The sequence below is a fragment of the Antennarius striatus genome, chromosome 3 (assembly GCF_040054535.1).
Source record: "Antennarius striatus isolate MH-2024 chromosome 3, ASM4005453v1, whole genome shotgun sequence".
NCBI classification, from domain to species: Eukaryota; Metazoa; Chordata; class Actinopteri; order Lophiiformes; family Antennariidae; genus Antennarius; species Antennarius striatus.
In genome coordinates, this window is record NC_090778.1 from 12,973,955 (window position 1) to 12,998,620 (window position 24,666).

At 40.1% G+C, this 24,666-nt stretch overlaps 1 protein-coding gene across 1 annotated transcript in view; it reads right to left on the bottom strand.

Annotated features, from left to right (window-relative positions):
* The window catches only part of rtn4r (reticulon 4 receptor), a 69,633-nt gene extending 55,833 nt beyond the window's left edge, over positions 1-13,800 (bottom strand). The window contains exon 1 of the mRNA XM_068311111.1: positions 13,298-13,800. Coding sequence (XP_068167212.1) covers positions 13,298-13,319 — 22 coding nt within the window. The 5' untranslated portion in view covers positions 13,320-13,800. The remainder of the gene's footprint in view (positions 1-13,297) is intronic.
* Positions 13,801-24,666: the final 10,866 nt, after the last annotated feature.

The following is a 24,666-nucleotide window of genomic DNA, read 5'->3' on the forward strand; positions in this document are numbered from 1 at the left end:
TTGGAAATGTTTCTGAATCTAAATATACTTGACATATTTCAACACGAGTTTGTATGTTTTGTAATCTATTTATGCAACTGATGTTATTGGCTGGTGTTTAAAATAACTCATAGATACACATGTGAGATGACTTCTTCATTCTGTCCATTTGCAAATCTTCTCATCTGATAGCTTTCAGACAGAATATATTATAAAGTTATGAATGCATATTTTTTCTTGATGTCAAATTCTACTGAGCTTCTAACACTAATTTTCAGTAAAGTTTACAAAAATGAGAAATGGAAGGAAAGGGAGGAGGTTCAAGTGGGTTCACTTGGAGGGTAAGATTCACCTGTTTGTTAACTTTCTCTGAAGTTGAATGTGGGAAATGGAAAAGTAGCATTTATTTCTCAACTCTCCTGAAAATCATGGACTTTCTCACACATTTTGACTGAGTCAGCAAGAAGTAGGGGGCTCCGACAGCTGATGTATGTGTGCACGTGTGTCAAACTCTCACTGAAGAGTGTACAGGCTTAGAGCAGAAGTGGAAGAAGTGGGCTCCCTCCTGTCTCATATTTCTCTTGTATAATGTGGCAACTATTCATGCAATGCCATTTAAAAGCATGGTGGGAATCGCTTCACAGTCAGGCTTGAAACTCAATATGCTAAAGCCCTGAAAGGAAGCAACGGGGGAAGAAAACATAACCTGTCAATTACCCACAGCAAAACCACTGAAGGTTTTATTGCAAACTAGCAGAATTTTTCCACAAGAAAAAACATTGATTACACTTTCAATAGTTTCCAATCACAAGCCACCAATTGTTGACTAATTACAAAGCCATGTCAGTGAAATTAATCTCCTCTGACTTTAATGATATCATGAATACTTTAATTACCCTCATCAATTACTTCTTCAATGTGCCAGGTGCAAATTCCAAACTTTTATTCATGCAAAAAAGAAAAAAGGCTGCATCTCTCAAAACCTATTATACAAACTAGAAAAGCAGAAACTACATTATGATGAAAGATGCTTGATGAATATACATACAGTGTGTGTATATATATATATATATATATATATATATATATATATATATATATATATATATATATATATATATATATATATATATATATATATATATATATATATATAATATATAATATATATTTATTTAGTTTTTAATTTTATTATAATTTTTTTTAAAGAGCAATACGGTGTGTCCTCGCCTGTTCGTGCATCAACACTTGCGACTTCCCTCATCGTGGATTTTTGGTAGGTAGTCACGTGATAGCATATGTGCATTCTATTGGCTGACGGCACCCGGAAGTTTCATGAGTCCCGGAACTCAGCACACTTCCGTGAGACACAAAAGTGCTTTAAACAGTCGATAAGCATGTGGGAAAAGGTAATACAGATAGAAGGTGGTTTAATATCAGTATGGGGAGGGTTCATAAACGTTTAAATTACCATAAAAAATAAGATACATAGTTAGTCGCGGAATTCATTATTTGCGTGTGGTTCCTGGAACACACTAACCGCGAGTAACGAGGGCACACTTTACATCACAGATGTACATTATAGAACACTGTTGCTAGTTTTCTTTCTGTGGCAGCACATTTGCTGGCTGAGAACACTGGGAAGGCACAGCGGGACGATCCGAGTTGGTTTCAAATTATTTTATTTCTCACACATCATCAAGACCCCTCAGCATAATTTGTTTACAGTTTGGAGATGGAGTGTTGGCACTGTTCATGTCCCTCACTGGCATAATTGCTGTGATGATAGGCTTTACTGGGCTCACAGACAGGCATGTGAAAACAAGCACCATTTCTGATTGACTTTGGAAACACAGCCAACCTGATGCACTCGCGACATATCCCCCGGTACAATCTTTATGCTAATCAGATCAATTTCCTTTGTGCTCTCCAATCCTGAATGTCAAAGGGATTCCACGAGAATGTTTTTTACACAGGTCCTTTGCCTGCTGTAATGCATTGCCATTTGAAAAAGCTGCAATGCAGGATTCGAATGCTGCTGTTTCCATGGTGCTCAGCACCCAGATAAAATCATCCACAATACTTGTATATGAATTAATTTCCCCTCTGAGTCTTTATCACAGACTGATTACATATTAGCAGATAGAAGCATTTAAATTTGCAGATCATAATATCTACAGAAGATATGGATATACTGCTCAGGGAACAGAAGGTGATACATTCTGTACAGCTACAGGATTAGTTAGAATTAAGACAAGATCCAGCAAGTTTTCAGTATTGCAGTACAGAAAAAAATCAACAGAAACTGGTTTAACCCTAGTGCACCTTCTATACAGAATTGGTATGACTTATATGTATATCTTATATGTATAATTTATTAAATTAATGTAATGGAAAGGATTACATATACACTGAAGCTTCAAAAGACTAAATTTGTAGAACCGTGGAGAGACTGAAAAAGACCCATCTCCCAGAAATGCCCTTCCTTAGCTGTATGTACATTTAATTTTCCTATTGCTATTCAGTTGTTACTAATTTCTTTATAACACCTCTATTCTGTTTCATTATTGTTTTTTATGTTCTGTTTGTTTGGGAAAGAATATAAAGGGGTAGAAAATACAAAAAAAAAAAGAAATAAAATATTAAGAAAAATATTTATGGAAAATTAAAATAGCTAACTTTTGTGTTCCACGCAAAAGGTGCATCAAAAATAATGAATGCCTCAAGGGATATAACTTCATTCACTCCTAAAAGAGCTAAAAGAGCGATAAGGTTCATGGATAATATACAGTGCTGTTGTCTAAACAACGTCACCAGAAGAGGAAAATCTATTTCCGCCACTCTCCTCTCTTTCCGCCACTGGATACATACTGAATCCCCTTCCATCATCATCCCACTTTCTTTCAACCCCTCCCCACCGCTTCCCCTGAGCCCAGCAGATTACAGATATCTTTATAATGGACATCCTGGCAGGCTAGTCGCGGTCACATTTAATTTGCCATGGCCTGATATCTACTCAAGATTATCAGCATTTACACCTGAGAATGAAGATAGAAAGAGCAAGAGTGCAGGTGAGAAAGCAATAGAATTAGAGATAGAATCATGGCAAGTACATCATGCATAGGGCTACACAGAAATGAAGTATATATTGTGAAGAAGTGGTTGATGGTATGTATCTGTCGCCCAGTCCACACATACAAAAATACAGATTGAGAGCACTTGTCATTATATTTTAATTAGAATAACCTTGCTTGGGCATCTGAGATAACTGAAGACAAAACCTGATTCAAGTGAACGACCCTGACCAGAGCTTTCCTTCATAATGTATTTTGTTCTGTACAGGCGGCCCTGTCTAATTACATAAAGACAAACAGCAGTCGAAGTGAAGGTTATAGGGCATGGTAACTGTAGCAGATGAGGGAGATCTCCATTTATTTCACTGCTTGGTCTCTTCACATTCTCCTGTAGCAGATGCAGGATTACACATTTCCAACACAAAAAATCCATTTGCTCTCACCTCCTACTGAGGCCATTGATTTGTGGAAAGAGAAAGGCATATCTGCCACATAAAATATTATAGAATTCTGATATGAAGCCAACAGAAGCAGCACAAATTTTATATGTTTTTCACACATTAATGCCTTTTCACATTTATAATACACCCATTTTGCCCAAAGCTGAGAAGATTGAAACTATTTCCTCTGAAGGATTGTTGGTGGGTGCCCTACCAAATTCACAGGCAGACACTTTGCTGTTGACAGTGTATTACAATGTGCTTGAATGGGCACAAAAGCAGAATTTCTGACTTTTTTTCCACCTCAGTTTTTGGGATGGCTGACAAAATTTAGAATTTATCTATACCTGGCTATCCATTTACCAAAATAGTTTAAGCAAAAAACATCTACCCTCACAAGTCATCAAACGCTGATGAATGAATGACACTCTGAAATTATTTGACCAGAATCACACACTGCATCTCGACCCGGTCAATTTGTCAAAAAGCATATAAAAAAAAAAGCAATCCTTTTCTTTGACTGCTTTTGAAAGCTAAATTGTTAAAACTAACCCAGAAATGCCAACGCACTTACAATGAACCATTAACAAAAAGAAAACTTTGTCACACTCACGAGCAATGACTGAAGCAAAAACTACAAAGTAAATGGGTTTTTTTGTTAGCAAATGCTTTGTAAGCTGTTGATTAAAGAGCTGCCAAAGGAAATCAAATTTTGGTTCAAACTACTATTGACTCACTCCTTTCACAAAATTGTTTTATTGCACTGTAACAGATGTAGTTGCTGCTCTGTTGGTGTATTTTGGACAGCTCACCAGGACTGTAAATGCTTTCACTTAAGGAAATTATTTTTTTTAAAGATTCTTGCTGTTTGGAAATAGTAAAAATTAAAAAAATTGGAAAATTAAAAAAAACAGGAAAAGTAAAAAGTAGCTGTGCTATTCTTATCAGCACAAAAATTGCTAGAATATTGAGAGAACAAATATAAATCAAGTTGCAAATTAAAAAAAAAAAAAAAAACAGCAAATAAATGAAAATACATTTAAAGAAGTAATCATTATTACTAACAGGAAACAAATTGATAACATCTTACAATGAGTAAAAATGTAAAGATGCAACAGAAGCATGACCACATGCGCGTGCGCGCGCACACACACACACACACACACACACACACATACACACACACACACACACACACACACACCAAAATAGCCAACTGACACTATCTGCATTTCTCCTGATGTTTAGTCTCCAATGCTGATTACTGGGTGGGCAGGGCCCTGTCTGATCACCTGCTGTAAACTGCGGGTGGAGGTGTGGTTGGAGTTGGGGGTAGAAATTGTTAGGGGAATGCACCAGAAGGCATTAAGACAGACAGCAGCACCAACAATAACAAGACACAGAAACCACTAATAGTCTGCCTGTCTGAATAAGCTACTTTTACAAGTGGGATTCTAACTCCGACACCTCGAGAGCTCTGCAGAGACCAGGTATTAAAATCTAACCTGATTGATCCAATCACAGATGGGCAGGTCTGAGCGCAGTCCAGTGACTCACCACACTATCTAATGCAATGTGTGCTTCATTGGATTATAATGTTCAGATTTCTGTGAATACTTGCACATGAATCTACATTAGTGACATTAAACTACCCCACAACTGATGTTTGCAAAACCAGACGAGGACGTCACAACAGACAATATCTATTTTATGCTGCCTGATTTCCATTTGGTTTACTGAAATGCAAATGATGTGCTTGGGCTGTCTTACCTGTCAGGATAAGAGACAGCCGTTTGTGAACACACTTTCAAGCGATTTCACCAATCAACTTGGAATTTCAATATACCCAGACTGACTTAAGAAAACTCATGCAATTTTGAGGCATGAGAGCAAAACCAAATGAAACTAAAAAATAAAAAAAAGAGAAATAGCAATAGACAATTCAAAGTTATTCATGCTTAGGATTGGTTTTTCCTTGTTATAGTCCTACCGTTAATGCATTCCTTATTTGTTCCATAACAGCTTTCTTACAAGTGTGTCTGAAGACATCTACCAACACTGACAAACTGTTTCCAATGTGAAAGTCATGAAAGATGACTTGCGCGCTTTATTGATACTTGACTGTATACAGACAATTTCTGACATTTCATGACATTTTCTGGGAGGTACTTTATGAATAACTTCAGTTATCTGAGCATTCTTGTGAAACTTAAGCCAAAGTCTAACCATGTACTCACTGTGTGTATTGTGTAACTTCTTCCGTCGGACAGCATTACGTTGTCAGGAGACTGCACAAGAGGGGAAAAGTCCCTTCCATCAAGTAGCCATGATTCTATGCTGGTGGATTCTACACACCCATGGCACTGATAATCATTGCAAAAAAATGATTTGGTCTGAATTTTGCACTTGTTACAGAAGCACCAAGGAGGCATGTTAAAACCTGGTATGAATATGCTCAAGGTTTTTTTTTCATTCTCCCTCTTGAGGATACACCATCCTTTGAAAGCTTGCTGAAAAATGCCACCCCAGCTCACAGTATTTGTCCTTCAGATAAAAAAACACAAATTTCTGCAGCTATTTATACAAGCTGCAGAGTCCATCAGGAATGGTCCTTCACAGATTCTTCAACATGAAAATGAATAACAGGAAGAATGGGATCCAACAAAGCTAACAGCAGAGACACTAAGGCCCCGTCCACACGATGCCGGAACTTTTTTTAAAAACGCAACTTTTTTGTTGCGTTTACGCCTTCCGTCCACACGACAACGCAGATATCCGGAACAAAAACCCAACTTTTCGAAAACACTGGTCTAGGTGGATTTTTTTTTTTTAGAACGCTAGGTCTGCGTTGTCGTGTGGACGGTGTATCCACAACTTTTTAAAAACGCTGACGTCTTGCCTGCGACGAAAACCTCTGTGACGTCATATTTATGGGCCCGAGTGTTGTAACAACAAAACAAGGAGGATTCCTAATGGATAAAATTTGACTCACCATGTGGTGATTTTTTTGAAAACGCTGTCGTGTGGACGCAAATCATTTTCGATGTGTTTTTAAAAACTTGTGTTTTCAAAAAAATCCGTCATCATGTGGACGGGGCCTAAGGACTGGTGGAATGGTGGTGTGTGTGTGTGTGTGTGTGTGTGTGTGTGTGTGTGTGTGTGTGTGTGTGTGTGTGTGTGTGTGTGTGTGTGTGTAGGGGATGGGGGCAGGGATTGAGTAACACGTGAAAAAATGGGGTCAAAACCTGCAGAGATTGCAAACTAAGGAGGACTGAAGAGGTCATAATAAAAATCATCACTGCTGAAAATGCCAGCGATTATTTATCTAACCATGGAGAACAGAAATCTGAAGTTCTTCCTAAGGGTATCATCCCCCTAACAAATTTGAACACAGCACCATTATTAAAAGCGAGGCAGCAATATCGACTTCAGATACTGTCAGCAAAACTTCACTAATTATATCAAATGTCCTCCGTGTTTACCAGACACCCACTGATGGATCTGCTTCTAAATCACCAAGGTCTCCACTGCAGATCTACGTGAACGTGATTTTAATGATGTACATATTGTACGCAGTACTTGAAAAGTCTAAGAGTTAATGGTGACTTAAACTTAAAATAATTATTTTACTGTCTATCATAGTTTGATGGGCAGTTTGGCAAATTTCTATTGATGAAGTTGTTTCAAAGCCTCTCTAGACTTCAATATGAGAAACATTCGTACTCCTCAGAAATAATTTGTTTTTACGTGACAAACAATAATGCTAACATATAAGGTACAACATTCACTACAACTGAAATCATTTAACTGAATGAACAACACCAGAAGGAATTAAGGGAAAAACAGATGAGAAAACAAACAAAGATGTTAATCAGCTATGCTATCACTCCCACTTACACTGTGATCAATGATCGTGTGCTTGTGCTCACCTCTTATATCAGACAGACACTTTTTTCTACCTGACTGGCAGGGCAGCCTGAAAGAAGAGTCGCAGCACAGGGTTGACTTATAAGGCTGACAACAGCTCCATTCATGCGTCTAATTTAAGAGCCGCTTCTGCTCTGTCTAATTAACAATTTACTAGGCCATCAGTCAGCCTCCCCACTGTGGTATAATCACCTTCACCAACGATCAGCCAGCTCGGTGCACACTTTCGGATCTACAATGGGATTAGAGCAACCATGCAACTACGAAAAATACAAAAAAGTGGGCACGTTGACTTCTAAGGATGTAGAACAAACACAATGAAACACAACCCTGTAAGATGACACTACTGTAGAAGGGCAAAAATCAGTCAGCTATGTGTGTGTGTGTGTGTGTGTGTGTGTGTGTGTGTGTGTGTGTGTGTGTGTGTGTGTGTGTGTGTGCTAGGAGCTGCAGTACAGGGGTCTCTTGCTATAACGTAGTTCACTTTTGGCGGCCTCGTGGTTTTAAGTTCAATTTTTCATGTTTTTTGTTTTTTTTTCCTACGGTGCACTGTGTTCTGCGTCCTGTGTGTTTAAACAAGAGAGGAATTTTAAAATGTTGAGAAACATTTATAAAGTGTGTAGTGGGGGGTTTTATAGCGTTAAAACATCTATAATGATTAAAAATATACAGCTGATTACTTGGAGGATGTCGCCAATATGCGGGTTATTTTTTGAACGCATATCCCGCAATTAACATGGGCCCACTGAGAGCACCAAAAATATCACCTTGGCTTACTTTATGTTGACTGGAGACATTTCACCCCCCCATCCAAGAGACTTCTTCACTTCACTGCAGTATTGCTGTTTTAAATTAAAAGGAGTCATTCATTAATCGAGGTAATGTTTTAAATTACCGGGAAATTGATCTTGAGTTTAACTGCCCAGCTAGCAAGAGTTAACTTCGCTCTGAGGTAAAATCTAACTTTGCACACTAGAGGTTTTGTTCTCCATTCTCATGCTTAGGCCCCCGTCAGGGAATTTTGATAAACTAGCAAGAAAAGACTCTGCAACAAAGTTGTACAGTAACAATTTTGTTGTTTACCCACATAGATTCTCTCTCCTGCTGCTTAGCAGGAAGCATCTGGGGGCGGGGGGTAACCTCAACTGGATATTTCCAAAGATATCTGAGGCCAGCATACTTGTGTGTGCACCTGAGTGTGTGCGTGTGTGTATGTCTAACATTTGAAATCCATGTACATTTGTGCATTTACTGCATAAACAAATTCAGTAGTACTTGAGGGGTGCGGCCAATTTAAAGAAGCCATACAGGAGCTGCATGCAGGAAACATACGGTAGCACATCTGCTGCAGTCTGTCACTGCACTGAAGACATTATACCATCAGCGCTGCTTAGCACGAAATATTGACATCTTCATATTTCAGCGATCAAAAAGAAATAAGAATACAGGGTTTCAATTGACAGTAATCCAAAATATTTTTGCATGACTACCATTTTTTACATAAACTCTTACAATTACATACAACTCTTACAAACTCTTACAAACTCTTACAACTCTTACAAAACACTCACAAATTTCCCCACTGTGGGACAGTAAAGGTCTTTTATTATTATTATTATTATTATTATTGTTATAGCTGAGTGCAAATTCTTCATAATCTCATAATCAATAAAACAGGTATAACAAACAATAACAACCAAAAAATTTTGCAATGCACTGGTGACTCATCCTCTCCACCCTCTCGCACGGCTCAAGCAGACCTGTGACCTAAATGGCTGGAAATGAGAAAATTACAGTTGTCTCATCTTCAACAAGATGGATGAATGGATAATGCAATCAGTAGAAAATTGGTAAATTAGTAAGATATGATGTGCAGCTAGACAATAGCTGTAATGCATAATGGAAAACTTCAAGAGATGTTTTTAACACAGTAAGGCGAGAGAATAATGAGAATATGAACATACTTTATTTTAACGGATGGACCTTAAAATAATGTTATTAAATAGTTATTTAGCTATGGAGTGTGAAAAATGTGGTACTATGAATCTTGGTTAACAGGTTTATAAATAATTGGAAGGGGATGTTATTTGCATGTGAGATTCTGTTATGTGAAAGAAAACAAATTGTATTGTGCGGTTTAGACAGAGACAGTAGCAACAACAACAAAAAAAACTGGAATATGTGCATCAGAGCCAATTACCTTTAAAAACTACCCCTTTATTTACTGTCATCAGCGACTGGTTTCAGTGGAAATCCAAAGTACAATACTAATGGGTTCTGTAGCATAACACAGTTGAAAAGGCAAGCCAAACCTTCTGTCTAATATTATCAATGTGACTCGGTCTTGGGTAGGTAGCAAACAACAAGAAGCACTCAGTACAGAAATATCAACTCCAACTTGGCTCAAAACTTTCTCAAAGGGCGCAGAAGCAAAGGTGTGACCTTTCTCCGCCTCTACCGGTTACCAGGAGGAATTGAAAGAGCATTAACAGAACTTATCACCTAGAAGCCGTAGTTTTAAAGTATAGGTAATGATTCTTATTTGTCTTCATGTCTGAAAGGTCTTCATTATAACACCAGCCTTGATTGAGGCAAAACTTGGAAGAAAGGAATTAATGGGACCGTGGAGACTATGAAGAGCTAGAAATTATGGTAGAAAAACTCCAAATGTAACCCAGAAATCTCAGCACCTGGCAGAGTAATCAATGTTTCCCATGTATCAATCGGCAACCTTTCCAGCAACATATACAGAATATGATGATTATTTTGCTCTCTAGAGAGTGAATTTTCACTGTCCAATTTCTGCTTTAAGTGCTTCAAGGAGATAAATGTGCTTTCATTGGAACCTTCAATAACCTTGACCAATTAAGAAAAGAAGTAGAATTACTGCTGAATTCCTTTACCAACCAGTTTATTTGTCTGTCTGTGTATGGAAACCTATACAGAGAAGATTTCAGTAAAAAGGATAAAGTGAGGCTAACCCTGTACTGACGTGCATAATTCTAGAGGGTAATTTACAGTGAGAAACATGCCATATCCAACTAAATACGTCTAAAGCTCCATGTCACAATACTTGCATACAATGTTTCAAATGTGGATACTGCTGCTAAGACACTACAAATCCTTAAAAACGGATGTTTCTTCAAGTCTGTATGATGGAGACCAATACAATCATCACAGCTTCATGGTGGGCATGAAGGATTAGTGACAACAATTCAGTGTTCCACCAATTGTGAAATCACAATCCCCAGTTCCAGAGATGTGGCATCACATAATGAAGAAAAAAATGGGTTTTCTGAGCAACAGGATATCACAGTGTAAATGACATATTCTAGGGTTGTTGGGTTTTTTTTTTATAATTTTTTTTCATTATTTATTATAATCAATATCTTCATGAAATTTTGTTTCAACAAACAAATTAGTGATTGGGCCAAAACAAAAATACTTGTCAGGGAAGAGGAATCTTGATCTTTGCATACCAAAATGGAATCAGTTTATCCTTTAGTCAAGGTGGAGGCTTGTGCAAATCATAACAAAATTTTATGAAGATGTTCCTGAGATGCGACCTTCATGTGAACGCTGTGGAAGAAGACAGAGAGAATATTGTGCCTCCAGTATGCCTGTCACTGGTACAGAAGCATGAGATCTGAACTAGAATTCACAAAATATAAGCAAATCCCTCTTTGACACTCTATGGTAAACATAACTGCAGAGATACTAATTATTTATTTTTCCTTTTCAGCATCATCCTTGCCATTGACATGAAAGAGAAGAGAGACTTAAACAGGAAACCACACAGCAGTAAGATATGTCACGTTACGCTCATTCTCTTCAACTTCACAGGAATTCCCTTTCTTTTTGAGACATCCTCAGACCTCCAAATACACTCGCAGAATATTCCACCCACACACAACCCCCTCCCTTCATGTACACACCCATAGGAAGACAAAGATGGATCAATTTCACATTCCCTTTCAGGATGCAAAAGATGTCATGTCTCTTTGTCAGAATATAGGCATAATGTTTGATCCCGCCTAACACAGGGTTGCAAATTAATCATTGCTATTCTTTCTTTTTTTTTTTTACATGGCTTCTTTTTTTTCTTACAGCTTGATAAGCTCTGGAAAATTATGCTATTATATGCTGTATGTTTTTACAGATAGGGCAGAGTTTTTGGAAAGGGGCCACTACAACAGTGACGAAGTTAACTCATTAAGAAATGTCCTCTTTTTGTTGTGGTTGAAAACTCCTATAGAGAAAGCTTTTAGTTCCACCATAATGGTTTTATCCATTCATTTGGGCTTCATTGGCTTTGCTTGGCAGTAGACAGGGAGAAACAGCACCCCCGAGCAAAAGCTTTCCCCACAGAGCTATTTGATCATATGCCAAGTGGGTGAAAAAGAGTGTAAATTTAAGTTCCTCCTTACTCTGACAGCTTAAACACAACAAAAGACAGCCCATATATTTGCATTAAATCAGGAACCTGAAAGGCACCAATTAGAACTGCAGAAGAAGAAAAAAAAAACCCACACATAGGTGTGTCAGGAGCCGGGTGCTAAATCACAGCAGTTGGATGATGAAATCTGCCCGCAGGGTTTTGGGGACGCAGAACCATTCTTCGCCAAAGGAGGGTTGTACATTTGAATTTGCATCACCCTGTGACATATCAAAGAGAATACACAAGTAGATATGTCTCTTTGATTCTGCTAGTTGTGAAATGCAAAGTTTCTCTGTAGGCTCACAACACTAATCTGCGGCTTTCTTACCATAATCCTGCAGTTTTAGCCAAGTAATGAACAACGTGAGGAAGAGGAAGGGGGGGAATAGGTTCAGCATGTTGCATAAGTATTGTCTGTGCGTGCGTGCGTGTGTGTGTGTGTGTGTGTGTGTGTGTGTGTGTGTGTGTGTGTGTGTCGGGGGGCACAGATTGGATGTTCCATACATGCACTTATCTCATCGTGTAGCTGCTTGTCAAAAGTCACACGTAAAGCATTTTCCACATAAAACTAACACGTGTAAACCCCGCCTCGTACAAACCCACGCGTTTACGTGTGCCAGGTGCTTCTTCAGGTGCACCTGCACGCGCATGCGCACACACAATCTAGTTCACGCACCTACAAGAAACATGTCAAACCAAGTCCATATTAATGTTTTTAGTCATGCAGGATTAAAAACAAGTCTAATTCCTGTCCTCATTAGAAGACCTACACCACAAGGCCCAGTTCATTGCCCTTTTGGAAACAATTCGAGGTGGATGATGCCACAAAAATATAAATATATAAATAAATAAAATCTGAAAGCCTAGGAACTGGACGGTAAAGCGGTATTACTGGGCCACCATGTGGACCATCTGCAGAATTCATTGCAAACTCAGCCCACTGTGTCCAGACAGGCGGAATCGGATGCCCGGGTTAAGTTGCGATATCATGCTGAGCATATTGACTGCCACAAATAGTACACGGCCTTTCTGTCGGCTCGTTGACACGTGTATACGTGGGGATGGAAACGAAGGCAGAAGATCTCGCTCTGAATAATCACTCAGTTTTCAACCACGTAGTCAAGGTCGTTTGCAGCCGCAATACCCAGAACTGATGGGCTATTTGTTACTCCGCTATAAATGTTGAAGAACAGTGTGTCACAGTGGAAATTGGGTGTTTTGTTCATCACATGCTCAATCACACACCAATTTAATCAAACATCAGAAGAGCCGGAGGAGTTAGCTCTATTTAATGCATCTGATTGTGTTTCGTTCTGTTTTATCTACACAGCATTAAGGCTCTATCAGATGTGGATTTTTAACATTGCGCTATAATCCAGCTTCCGTCTGCTTTTTTTTTTTGTGTGAAAACTTTGTCCTGCTGTCTAATGTGCACTCACCACCAATAATAACGGTCTTCATGATTAAGATGGAATCCAGATGCTGTAAATATCCAAGTCGACTGAATCCCAGTAAGACAGATAGGATATCCGCTTGTTATTGCAAATTATGGGCAATTGCAGATCCAAATCCGCGGTGGGAAGACGGGCTTCCGAGAGTACCGCTGCACCCTTGAAACTTCAGCCGTGGGTCTTCCCGAGTGGGGAGCCACGTCTCTGCCTGGATCCGACCTCAGTCATTTGGAACGAGGGATTCAAAAATAGTCATCAATAAACATCCAAGGTGGGCTCAGTAGATTCGACACACCAGTCGACACCTCCTTAAAAAAAAAATTAGGACGCGCAGAGATGAGCGCAAAGTGGAAATGCAGAATCAGCGACAAAAGAGAACAAATTGTGTCCGATCCATGTTTTGAAATCGCGTTACAGATCCAGACCGAGCACCTGCTCGGCTATATAGTTCCCAAGTACATGGAAAAAAAGTGAAGTGGATGCGCACGAACGTCGGCTGCACTCAGTGTGCGTTTACCCACGGGGAGGCAGAGAGAGGGGGGGCGGGGCAGGGAGGTTCGTTTGGCGGAAAGGGTGAGAGAGTATTCGGAGATGAATGTTTTATTGGAACACACGCTGCAAAAAATATTCCCCTTAAATCTCACAGTGGTGTGTGTCTCATCCAAATCAAAGTGACACGTCTTGTTTAGTTTGCTGCATTTTCTACATATTGTCAATATGTTTAAATTCCCAATTCAAGGAATATTGTCCGGTTTAAAAAAAAATAAGTTGGTTTGATTAACTAATAGACTTTAAAGCGAATTTTGGGCTTTATAGTGTATTCCGAAAGTCACTTCTTGCAGCACAGGGCTGCTCTCTAATGAATGTTTTATGTGCAAGGGGTGATGGTGGGTGGGTGGGAAGGAAGGTGACGTGAGGCGAATCTATTTGGATCGGACACGACCACATATTCATGCAAAAAAAAAAAAAAGGGGGGGGGGACCATCGAAACCAAACTCGCTGGTTGGACCCACACTTCCTCGAAGACGTCGTAGTTAAAACCATCAGAAGAAAACAACAAGGCTCCCGTTCTGATGGCTGGACAGCAAACTCAAGAGTGGACGTGGGAGCGCTCCGAAATGATGATCTAAGCTCGTAGAAACGCGTCACTCGCCTTTAATCGCGCCCCACTAAAATGTATTCACATTTTTTAAAACCGTCGATAATTTAATTTGATGGTAAGAAGAAGAATCCGTCATTCCTTTGCAAAACACACCATTAGTGCAGATATAATGGTGTTTGAGTTATCAGTATATTATAACCGTAGACACTCACAGCGGAATCGCCGATAGGAACAAAGACCAGTTCACAGTCGCTGGTCTGCAGTTATGTTGGATTTGCTGATGCCCGGGAGGATTCGGATTCACGGCAGCAGCATCTTTTGGTACCACACGCCCCCTACCGGCAACCATCAAAATTGATAGTCAGAAGATACACCTCATCTGGGAATGACCCTCATTTGGAAGGAAGCATGTGTTAATTTCACAGCATTGATTTTGTTGTGCGGATGTCTAAAATACAGGAAAATAATTATTTTCTTTAATCTTCTAGTAATGATACTGATTTGTAGGAAACTCTCTAAACAGTGCATTTGTCTAAAACATTGCCATTTGGAGCAAGTGCATGAAACGCCCCCGGCCAGGTTAATGGTGTCCTGGGGTGAAGTGCAGAAGGCTAATCCCAAGATTACAACTAGTACCAGTTTGAATTACACTGTCAAAATATGCCACTAGACTGAAACTTACTCACAGTCAAAGCCAGCAGGACCAGATGGCCAGTTGAGACACAGTCCAGGGAACTAGGTCACCTAGCAAGAAAAGGAAATGTTGTGATCTTTCACAGTACTTTCTGTTCCTCCTGCTTTATTGAAGTACACAGAAACAGGAAAACATGTTTCTATAATCATGTCATTCATTTGAATGCTGTGTGCTCTTGAAATTACTGAAACTGGCAAAGTGACATTTCTTCTCCACATTTTTGTGTGGAGTTTCACGGAGGAGAAAAAATTGTTAACTAATAACTGTTATCTCCTCAACTAACAAGGATTTGGAGCAGCAGACACAATACACAATAAAATGCTGCATTTATCACACCAGCATTCATACATTTACTGTATTCTGGAGCCAAAGACCTATGGAGACATCCTTATACACTTCCTGTTTGGTAACAACGGTGTGTGGAATGTAATATAAATCATGGTGAAAATAAAGTTTTCATGAAAAAGATCAGAAAATTTGATTTATGAGAAATACTGCATCATCATTGGGTCACATGATTGTATCAATTGGCCACAATGAAAAGTTCCTAGTGTAGAACCCTTTATTAGACTCATTGGCAAGAGTTCTTATTGAACTAGGTAGATATAGTGTAACTGATTACTCTACCTCCCCCAGCCCATTATGCAAAACACCTACTCACTCCTCTACACACTTTATTATAGTACATAATGGCAATACGAGCCAGTAAGGAAAAGGACACATGTAAATTGTCATGGGAGGTTTGAGTGTAGAGGCCTTCCTCAATGAGTGACTGTAAATTAACTAAATGTGGATCATTGCCATGCAAGGGTAAAAAAAAAAAGGAGATTGGGGAACTTTAATTTATGATAGTAATGAATGAACCAAGCCTCTCAAAGGCAAATGATCCCTAGGCTGACACTCTGTTATTTTTTTCATCACAACTCTGAGTGATCAAAAGGAGAATAGGAGGAAAAATGACTTCTTTTAGTAATGGGAAAGTTAGTAGTGTCTCATTACCACCAGAGATACAGGAGGATCGTGTTAATTACAGCCAATGAATGCAAGAAAAATGTTCATCTTTTACTGACACCGAATGAGGAGCTAGAACATTATATTGATGATGTTTTGTTATTTACTTGCAAAAGATTATCTATCCATCAAATATTCCTATCAACCATGACTGTGTCATATTTATTTTTCATGGGAGCGTTTTTTCTTTGCAACACTTTCTTCTCTGCTACATTTGACCATTTCTCAGTCATAAATTAATTGAAATTGCCATCACATTTTTTTACAACTCTGCATCTTACTGCAACTTAACCCGAGCATCTGATAAGCCTGTCTGGACAGTGCAAACTGAGCTTTTGACGAAGTCTGCAACCCTGCATGGGGTGTCTAAGATGAAAAATGCTTGGATCCAAATTTGAAAAGTAAAATCTCAAACATACATAAATAAAAACACAGAAAATGCAAATCTTTCTCCACCAGTGAATCCCTGCTGGCTGAGATGTGAAATATGTGAAAGTTTCTGTGAAATGTAATCGGTAAAACTAGTTCTGAGTCATTGGTCTCACATCTCTACACAGTATACAGTAAATTGTGTCCCCTGCTGTAGATCAAATGAAATGCATTTTGCTTCAGAATCTGCAAAATGCATTTTAAATTCTGTGAGTATACAACAAAAACATAAAAGTATGTATACATGACATAGCCATCTGCAACTTTAACACAATGTGTATAATCTGTGTCCATGTGTTGCTTTACAAACAACAGCCACCAAATCACCCAATGAATCTTATTCAGACAGGAAATAGTACAATATTAGCAAGGTCTCACAGCAAAACCATCATTTTCCAAAGAGGATAATATTCAGTAGAAATAACAAAATTTTGGAAATTCAGCGTTCATACTTAAATGGTATTCTAACTTGATGTCCCAGAATTTAGTTACATAGACTCTTTTATTTTGGATGCATTAAAAGTGGCCAACTGTAAATAAATGGTGTTACATGTTTCCGTAGTTCTTTAGAAGACAACAAGTGATTGTAATATTTTCTGCATTGAGCTATGTAAACTGCTCTTGTGACCAGCTGATCAGAAGTAAGGGTTAACTCATTTTGATTCTGATTCTAGCTATAAAATTTCATTTCTTCTGAAAGGTACAGTTGCTGGATGCCAAGGGTGATATTACTTGTGATAAACTTGATGAAATTTAACAGATTTGTTTTAATACATTTGCATTGGAGTTGTGGGAGTAAAAAACAGAGTGTTAATTGTCTGATCTTTACACTAATATTGCATTTTTAGAATTAAATGTATCCTGAAAAGAAAAATCCAATCAGGGAAACATTACTCCACAGACTTCATTAGTCTCTATACCAACCATTTCATATTTTAGTTTGCATTTTGCATCTCCTTTCTCCTCCAAACCCTCTGGACCAAGAGTTTGTGCTAGTCCCCCAGCTCTTGCTCATTAGACCTGGGAGTCAGATATGAATTCTAGTCGGGGTGAAAACCCTGTTGCTATTAAGATTGGGTAACAGCTCATTTTCCTTGGTTGCCTGCAGAAGACAATAGCTGTGATGAATTGTTTTTTCCACGGTCTAACCTCATTAACTCATTGGAATAAAGACAATGTGGAGTTGTTTTTGCATTAAACTGTAATTATGCTTATTCACTTACTTTCTCCCTCTCTCGGTCACTCGCTCTCTTCTCATTCCATTTGCCATTTTAATTAGATTCTCATCTGTTCAAACATTGGCAAAGTGGACTTGCTCTTAAATTATGAATGAAGCACCCACCAATGATTTCTTATATGGATTTGAGTGCCATGTTAGACATGAGATAGGATTGAGGATAGTGAAGGTGCATGGCAATAAAGGATCCCATGTAAACATGTCATGTGTATTCACTGGTCAAATGTTACCTGAGAGAGCAAGGCTTCATTCCGTGAGACTGTCACTGGGTCAGATAGGACAAGTATGTGGAAATTTATTCTCCGTCTACGTCACATGCTCGGTGATCTGACCTTGATGTTTCTGTTCTTTTTAAATGAGAGATGGAAAAAAAGAAGAGATAGACAAACAGAGTGATGCTTGAATGAACACAGGCGTTGTGCCTCTGTGTCATTCAGACTTGATTTTGTCTTGTCTACTTGGTGATAGGGCCACACATTCTGCTCATAGGCCATGACTTCTTCCTTCTGCATTTCAAGTAAACATCAATAATTTTTCATGAGAATAACAAGAACTGTCCTTAATTTTGTACTTCAGAAATTATACATACAATATCTTCACAGAATTCTAAGTGAACATCTTTTGACTGGCAAATGTAAGTTTGCTTTTGATGAAATCTTATTTTCTGTATAATGTAATCCTATGTTTGAGTTTATTTGTTTGAATGTCACGTAAAAAATGTAGAAAAATGACAAAGTTTTCACATTCATTAAGCCTTTTGGCGAAAGACATTTAATTATATCTCTTATTTCCACAGAGCTAAACTCTATTCCAAACTATATATCGACTGAAACAAAAAAACAGCAACTAAAACTAACTTCATTATAACTCTCTAATAGCACACTGGATAATCATTCATTGATGGCAGAGTCTGAATTTCTTTTAGTCAGGACGACATCACGTAATGACAAACAAATGCTCGTGAAATCAATTTCATACAAAGTTTGTTTGATGAGTTTAATTTGTGCATTTTAACATTTTCAGAAGATTTAAAAAGGCCAAGATGTTGCAGCTTCCAGGGGCTGCACCATTCTTTCGAGCTCATGCGGAGGTGTTTGAAAGTTGGAATGTTTTACTGATCATTTTTACTAATCTATTCTTGCCCCAGGGCTACAAAAATATGTTATTCCACTACCGCTCTCTGAAGTTTGATTAACAGTGACAAGGTTGTAATTTGATGGTTATTGTGTGTCTGTCAATGTTTTGTTTTCTAACCCCCTCTTCTTCTCCTTCTTCTTTACCTTTCAGCTTTTCCCTTCAGGGGTCGCCACAGCGAATCAGTTGCCTCCATCTAAACCTGTCCCTTGTATCCTCCTCTCTGAGACCATCCACCTTCATGTCCTCCTTCACTACATCCATAAACCTCATCTTTGGTCTCCCTCTAGGCCTCCTGCCTGGCAGTTCAAAACTCAGCGTCCTTCTACCAATATATTCACTATCTCTCTTCTGGACATGTCCAAACCATCTCAGTCTGGCCTCTCTGTCTTTATCTCCAAAGCCTCTAACATGTGCTGTCCCTCTGATGTACTCATTCCTGATCCTATCCTTCCTGGTCACTCCCAAAGACAACCTCAGCATCTTCATTTCTGTTAACTTCAGTGCAGCCTCCTGTCCTTCCTCAGTGACACTGTCTCTAGACCTAACAACATCGCTGGTCTCACCACAGTTTTGTACACCTTTCCTTTCATTTTAGCCGAAACTCTTCTATCACACATCACACCTGACACTTTCCTCCACCCGTTCCATCCTGCATGTACACGCTTCTTCACCTCTTTTCCGCACTCTCCATTGCTCTGGACTGTTGACCCTAAGTACTTAAAATCCTCCACCTTCTCGATCTCTTCTCCCTGTAACCTCACTCTTCCACTTGGGTCCTTGTCATTCACACACATTTATTCTGTCTTACTGCGGCTAACCTTCATTCCTCTCCTTTCCAGGTCAAACCTCCACCTCTCTAGCTTCTCCTCCACCTGTTCCCTACTGTCACTGCAGATCACAATGTCATCTGCAAACTTCATAGTTCATGGAGATTCCTGTCTAACCTCGTCTATCAGCCTGTCCATCATCATAGCGAACAAGAAGGGGCTCAGAGCTGATCCCTGATGCAGTCCCACCTCCACCTTGAACTCCTCTGTCACACCAACAGCACACCTCACCACTGTCTTACAGTCCTCATACATGTCCTGCACCGCTCTAATATATTTCTCTGCCACTCCAGATTTCCTAATACAATACCACAGTTCCTCTCTGGGCACCCTGTCATAAGCTTTCTCCAGACCTACAAAAACACAATGCAGCACCCTCTGCCCTTCTCTGTACTTCTCTATCAACATCCTCAAAGCAAATACTGCATCTGTAGTACTCTTTTTTTTTTACATGGAACCATACTGCTGTTCACAAATGTTCACTTCTGCCCTTAGTCTAGCTTCCACTACTCTTTCCCTTAACTTCATTGTATGGCTCATCAGCTTTATTCCTCTGTAGTTGCCACAACTCTGCACATCTCCCTTGTTCTTAAAAATGGGCACCAGCACGCTTCTCCTCTATTCCTCAGGCATCTTCTCACTGTCTAAGATCCTGTTGAACAACCCAGTCAGAAACTCTACTGCCACCTCTCCTAGACACTTCCAAACCTCTACAGGTATATCATCAGGACCGACTACCTTTCTACTCTTCATCCTCTTCAGTGCCCTCCTCACTTCATCCGGACTAATCTTTGCTACATCCTGGTCCACAACAGTCACCTCTTCTAGTCTTTGTTCGCTCTCATTTTCCACGTTCATCAACTCTTCAAAGTACTCTTTCCATCTTCCCATCACATTACTGGCACTTGTCAATAGACTTCCATCCCTATCCTTAATCACCCTAACCTGCTGCACGTCCTTCCCATCTCTGTCTCTCTGTTTTGCCAACCAGTATAGATCAGTCTCTCCCTCCTTACTGTCCAACCTAGCATACAAGTCATTATAAGCTTCTTGTTTGGCCTTTGCTACCTCTACCTTCACCTTACGCTGCATCTCCCTGTACTCCTGTCTATTCTCCTTAGTCCTCTCAGTGTCCCACTTCTTCTTAGCTAACCTCTTTCTCTGTATACATTCCGGTACCTCCTCATTCCACCACCAAGTCTCCTTATCTACTTTCCTTCCAGATGACACACCAAGTACTCTCCTACCTGTCTCCCTGATCACATTAGCTGTAGTTGTCCAGTCATCTGGAAGCACCTCCTGGCCACCCAGAGTCTGTCTTAACTCCTTCCTAAAAGTCATGCAACACTCTTCCTTTTTTAGCTTCCACCATTTCGTCTTCTGCTCTGCCTTTGCCCTCTTCATCTTCCTCACCACCAGAGTCATCCTGCACACCACCATCCTATGCTGTTTTGCCACACTCTCGCCTACCATTACTTTGCAGTCACTGAGCTCCTTCAGGTTACACCGTCTACACAAGATGTAGTCTACCTTAGTCTAGTCTTGTGTGCTCCTACCACCACTCTTATAGGTCACCATATGTTCCTACCTCTTCTGGAAGAAAGTATTCATTACAGCCATTTCCATCCTTTTTGCAAAGTCAACTACCATATGTCCTTCTGCGTTCCTCTCCTGGATACCAAACCTGCCATCACCTCCTCATCACCACTGTTACCTGCACCAACATGTCCATTGAAGTCTGCACCAATGACAACTCTCTCACTTCTAGGTATGCTCTGCATCACTTCATCAAAGTACAGCCAGAATTTCTCATTCTCCTCCAGCTCACATGTGACCTGTGGAGCATACCCACTAACAACACTGAACATCGCACATCTTATTTCTATTTTCTATTCTATTTATTTTACCTCCAGGACATTCCTAACAAACTCCTCCTTCAAGATAACTCCTACTTCATTTCTCTTCCCATCTATACCATGATAGAACAACTTGAACCCTGCTCCTAAACTTCTAGCCTTGCTAACTTTCCACCTGGTCTCCTGGACACACAGTATGTCTACCTTCCTCCTCTGCATCATGTCAACCAACTCTCTACCTTTTCCTGTCATAGTTCCAACATTCAGCATCCGTACTCTTAGTCCTATACTCTTGGCGCTCATCTTCTCTTTCTTCATGCGAACAAACTTTCCTCCTCTCCTTCTGCGACCAACAGTAATTCAATTTCCGGCACCCTGTAGGTCAACAACGCCGATGGCAGTTGTTGTTAACCCGAGCCTGGACCGATCCGGTATGGAAATCATAGGGTTGATTTGCATCTTTGATTTGGCAAAAGTTTTACGCCGGATGCCCTTCCTGACGCAACCATCTGTATTTATCCGGGCTTGGGACCGGCACAATAAGACACTGGCTTGTGTCCTCTTGTGGCTACATTTGCTTTCTAACCCTAGTATGTAAGTATGGGGTTGTTTTATAACCCCATACTATATGAATTTATACATATACAACACATTTAATTATTATCTAGTCGGAGTTTGGGATTCTAAGAATCTGCATTCAGGTTGAACTAAGCTATCCTCAGGATCTCATACTTCTCTTTTATGCAGGTTAGAGTAAAGGAGGAGATGGGAGGTGTAAGCTCACCTGTGGAGCCTGCCGAGGGACCTTGAGCAAGGTGCCATCCTCCTTACATTTGGGCTCAGGAGCTGCCCGCTACTCTACCTCCCCTGCATGCATACAGGCCCCCTATGTGTGTGTTTGTATGTTCAAGGCCTGTACACACGCACGCACACGCACACACAAACACACACACACACACACACACACACACACACACACACACACACACACACACACACACACACACACACACACACACACACACACACACACACACACACACTGTATATATATATGGTCTGGAATGCAGGAGGGCGTGGTTTCGAACCCCAGACATGCCGGACATTATCCAGTGAGGGTCCTTAGGCAAGACCCTTAATGCTATACCAGCCTACCTCAAACATGAGTGAACACAATAATGACAGAGTCATACCGGCCCGGACGTCGCCCGGGTTAACAAGGTCCGCGTCAGTTGCTAGGGAACCAGGGCAATCTGATGAGAAATGGGTTACTGGAACAAGACACACATGGACAAGGGATGAGAATACGGAGTTGTTGGAATGCTACTACACAAGTAATCCCAGAGAGAGGGGATATATGGGGCGGATGTGGGACCAATGGACGCTTCAAAACCCACAATCAAGGCTAACAAAGAAACAGCTGTTAGCCCAGTGTTCCAACATCCGTAACCGAAAACTGCTGTCACAACTAGAGATCGATGAAATACAACAACAATGCTACAGCAAGGGGGAGCCAGGACGCCAGGTCAGCGGGGGGAATATCACCCCCCCACAATCCGAGATTGGGTACCAAACCCCAAGAGACAGCCTCAATACAACAGCTGCTGATCTGAGAAGGAAGATCATGACCCAAATGGAAACCTGGAGCCTCCGACAAATACCAAAGCTAAGTACCTTCAGAAGATCTGCTAGAAGATGTGAATGCTGCAATAAGAACCATCCCCACAGGGAACATAACTGAGACCAACAAGCTGATCCACAGTACAGCAACAGTAATCCTCAAGATGCTGGGATATAAGATCAACACAGGGCATAACAAACAATACCCTCCATGGAAGAGACGGTTAGAGGCCAAGATAAAGGCGACACGGAGAGAAGTCAGCCAGCTAGCCGAGCTACAGAAGGGGAACATGGTGAATAAAGGGGCACCCAGGAATACAGCAAGCTCTCCATACCTGAAGCACTCGAAACTGCCAAACAAAGACTAACGGCTCTGGCTACCCGACTGAAGAGATACACCAAGGAGATAGAGGCCAGGAGAATAAACAAGACTTTCTCCACTCAACCAGCAAAGGTGTACTCTCAGTGGCAGGGAAATAGCATCCGGCCAGACCCACCAAGAGCTGAGGTGGAGAAATACTGGAAGGGCATATGGGAAAGAGAAGCATCACACACACACACACACACACACACACACACACACACACACACACACACACACACACACACACACACACACACACACACACACACACACACACACACACACACACACACACACACACACACACACACACATCTTCTCATTCCAGATTATTTAGTTGTCTAATGCTATCACCACGGCAGATAGAGCCAATTTCACACTGTATCTAAAGGGAATTAGATGCTTTGCATCACTTCATTCAGTAAAATCTTGACTACGATCCATACTTCAATCATCCCTGCTTTGACTTGATCATCTTCATGACTATATAATTTAGGATCTGAAAAGCAGTTCAGGATATGCTCAGGATCCTTGTTTGAGACACAATAGATAAATCTATTTCAAACTTCATAGGTCACTGTCACTGTGTGTTATAGCCATCCCAAAGATAGAGAATTTTATCTACAGTAAAAACAGTTACCTCAGCTCCACCTATCAAATTTTGAAGGTGCTCAAGGATTTGTCAGATAATTCCATTCTATTTTGAGGCTTGTTCACAAGCTGAATGAAGCCATATCTCATTGTAGCTCTGAATCTGATTGGATTACGAGCTTAGTCTATTTTTTTGCCTGTTATTTCATTGTATTATTCACTGGGAAAGCATCATAAGAAGTGCAATGGTGCAGAGCGTTTTATCAACACAGTTACATTTTTTGCGTTCTCCAAGACAGTTATCGTCTAAAGTCATTCCTTTTCAACTGCAACATAATATGCAGCAAAGTTATTTCAAAGAGTTTTATCATTTGATGATCTTTTATTCTAGTGGAGTCCAATATTCAAATCTAAATGCAATCTCTGGCTACAGTTTCTGAGTCTGCGATTTGTGAAATCATATAATGAGATCTTCTTATGCTTTGATAC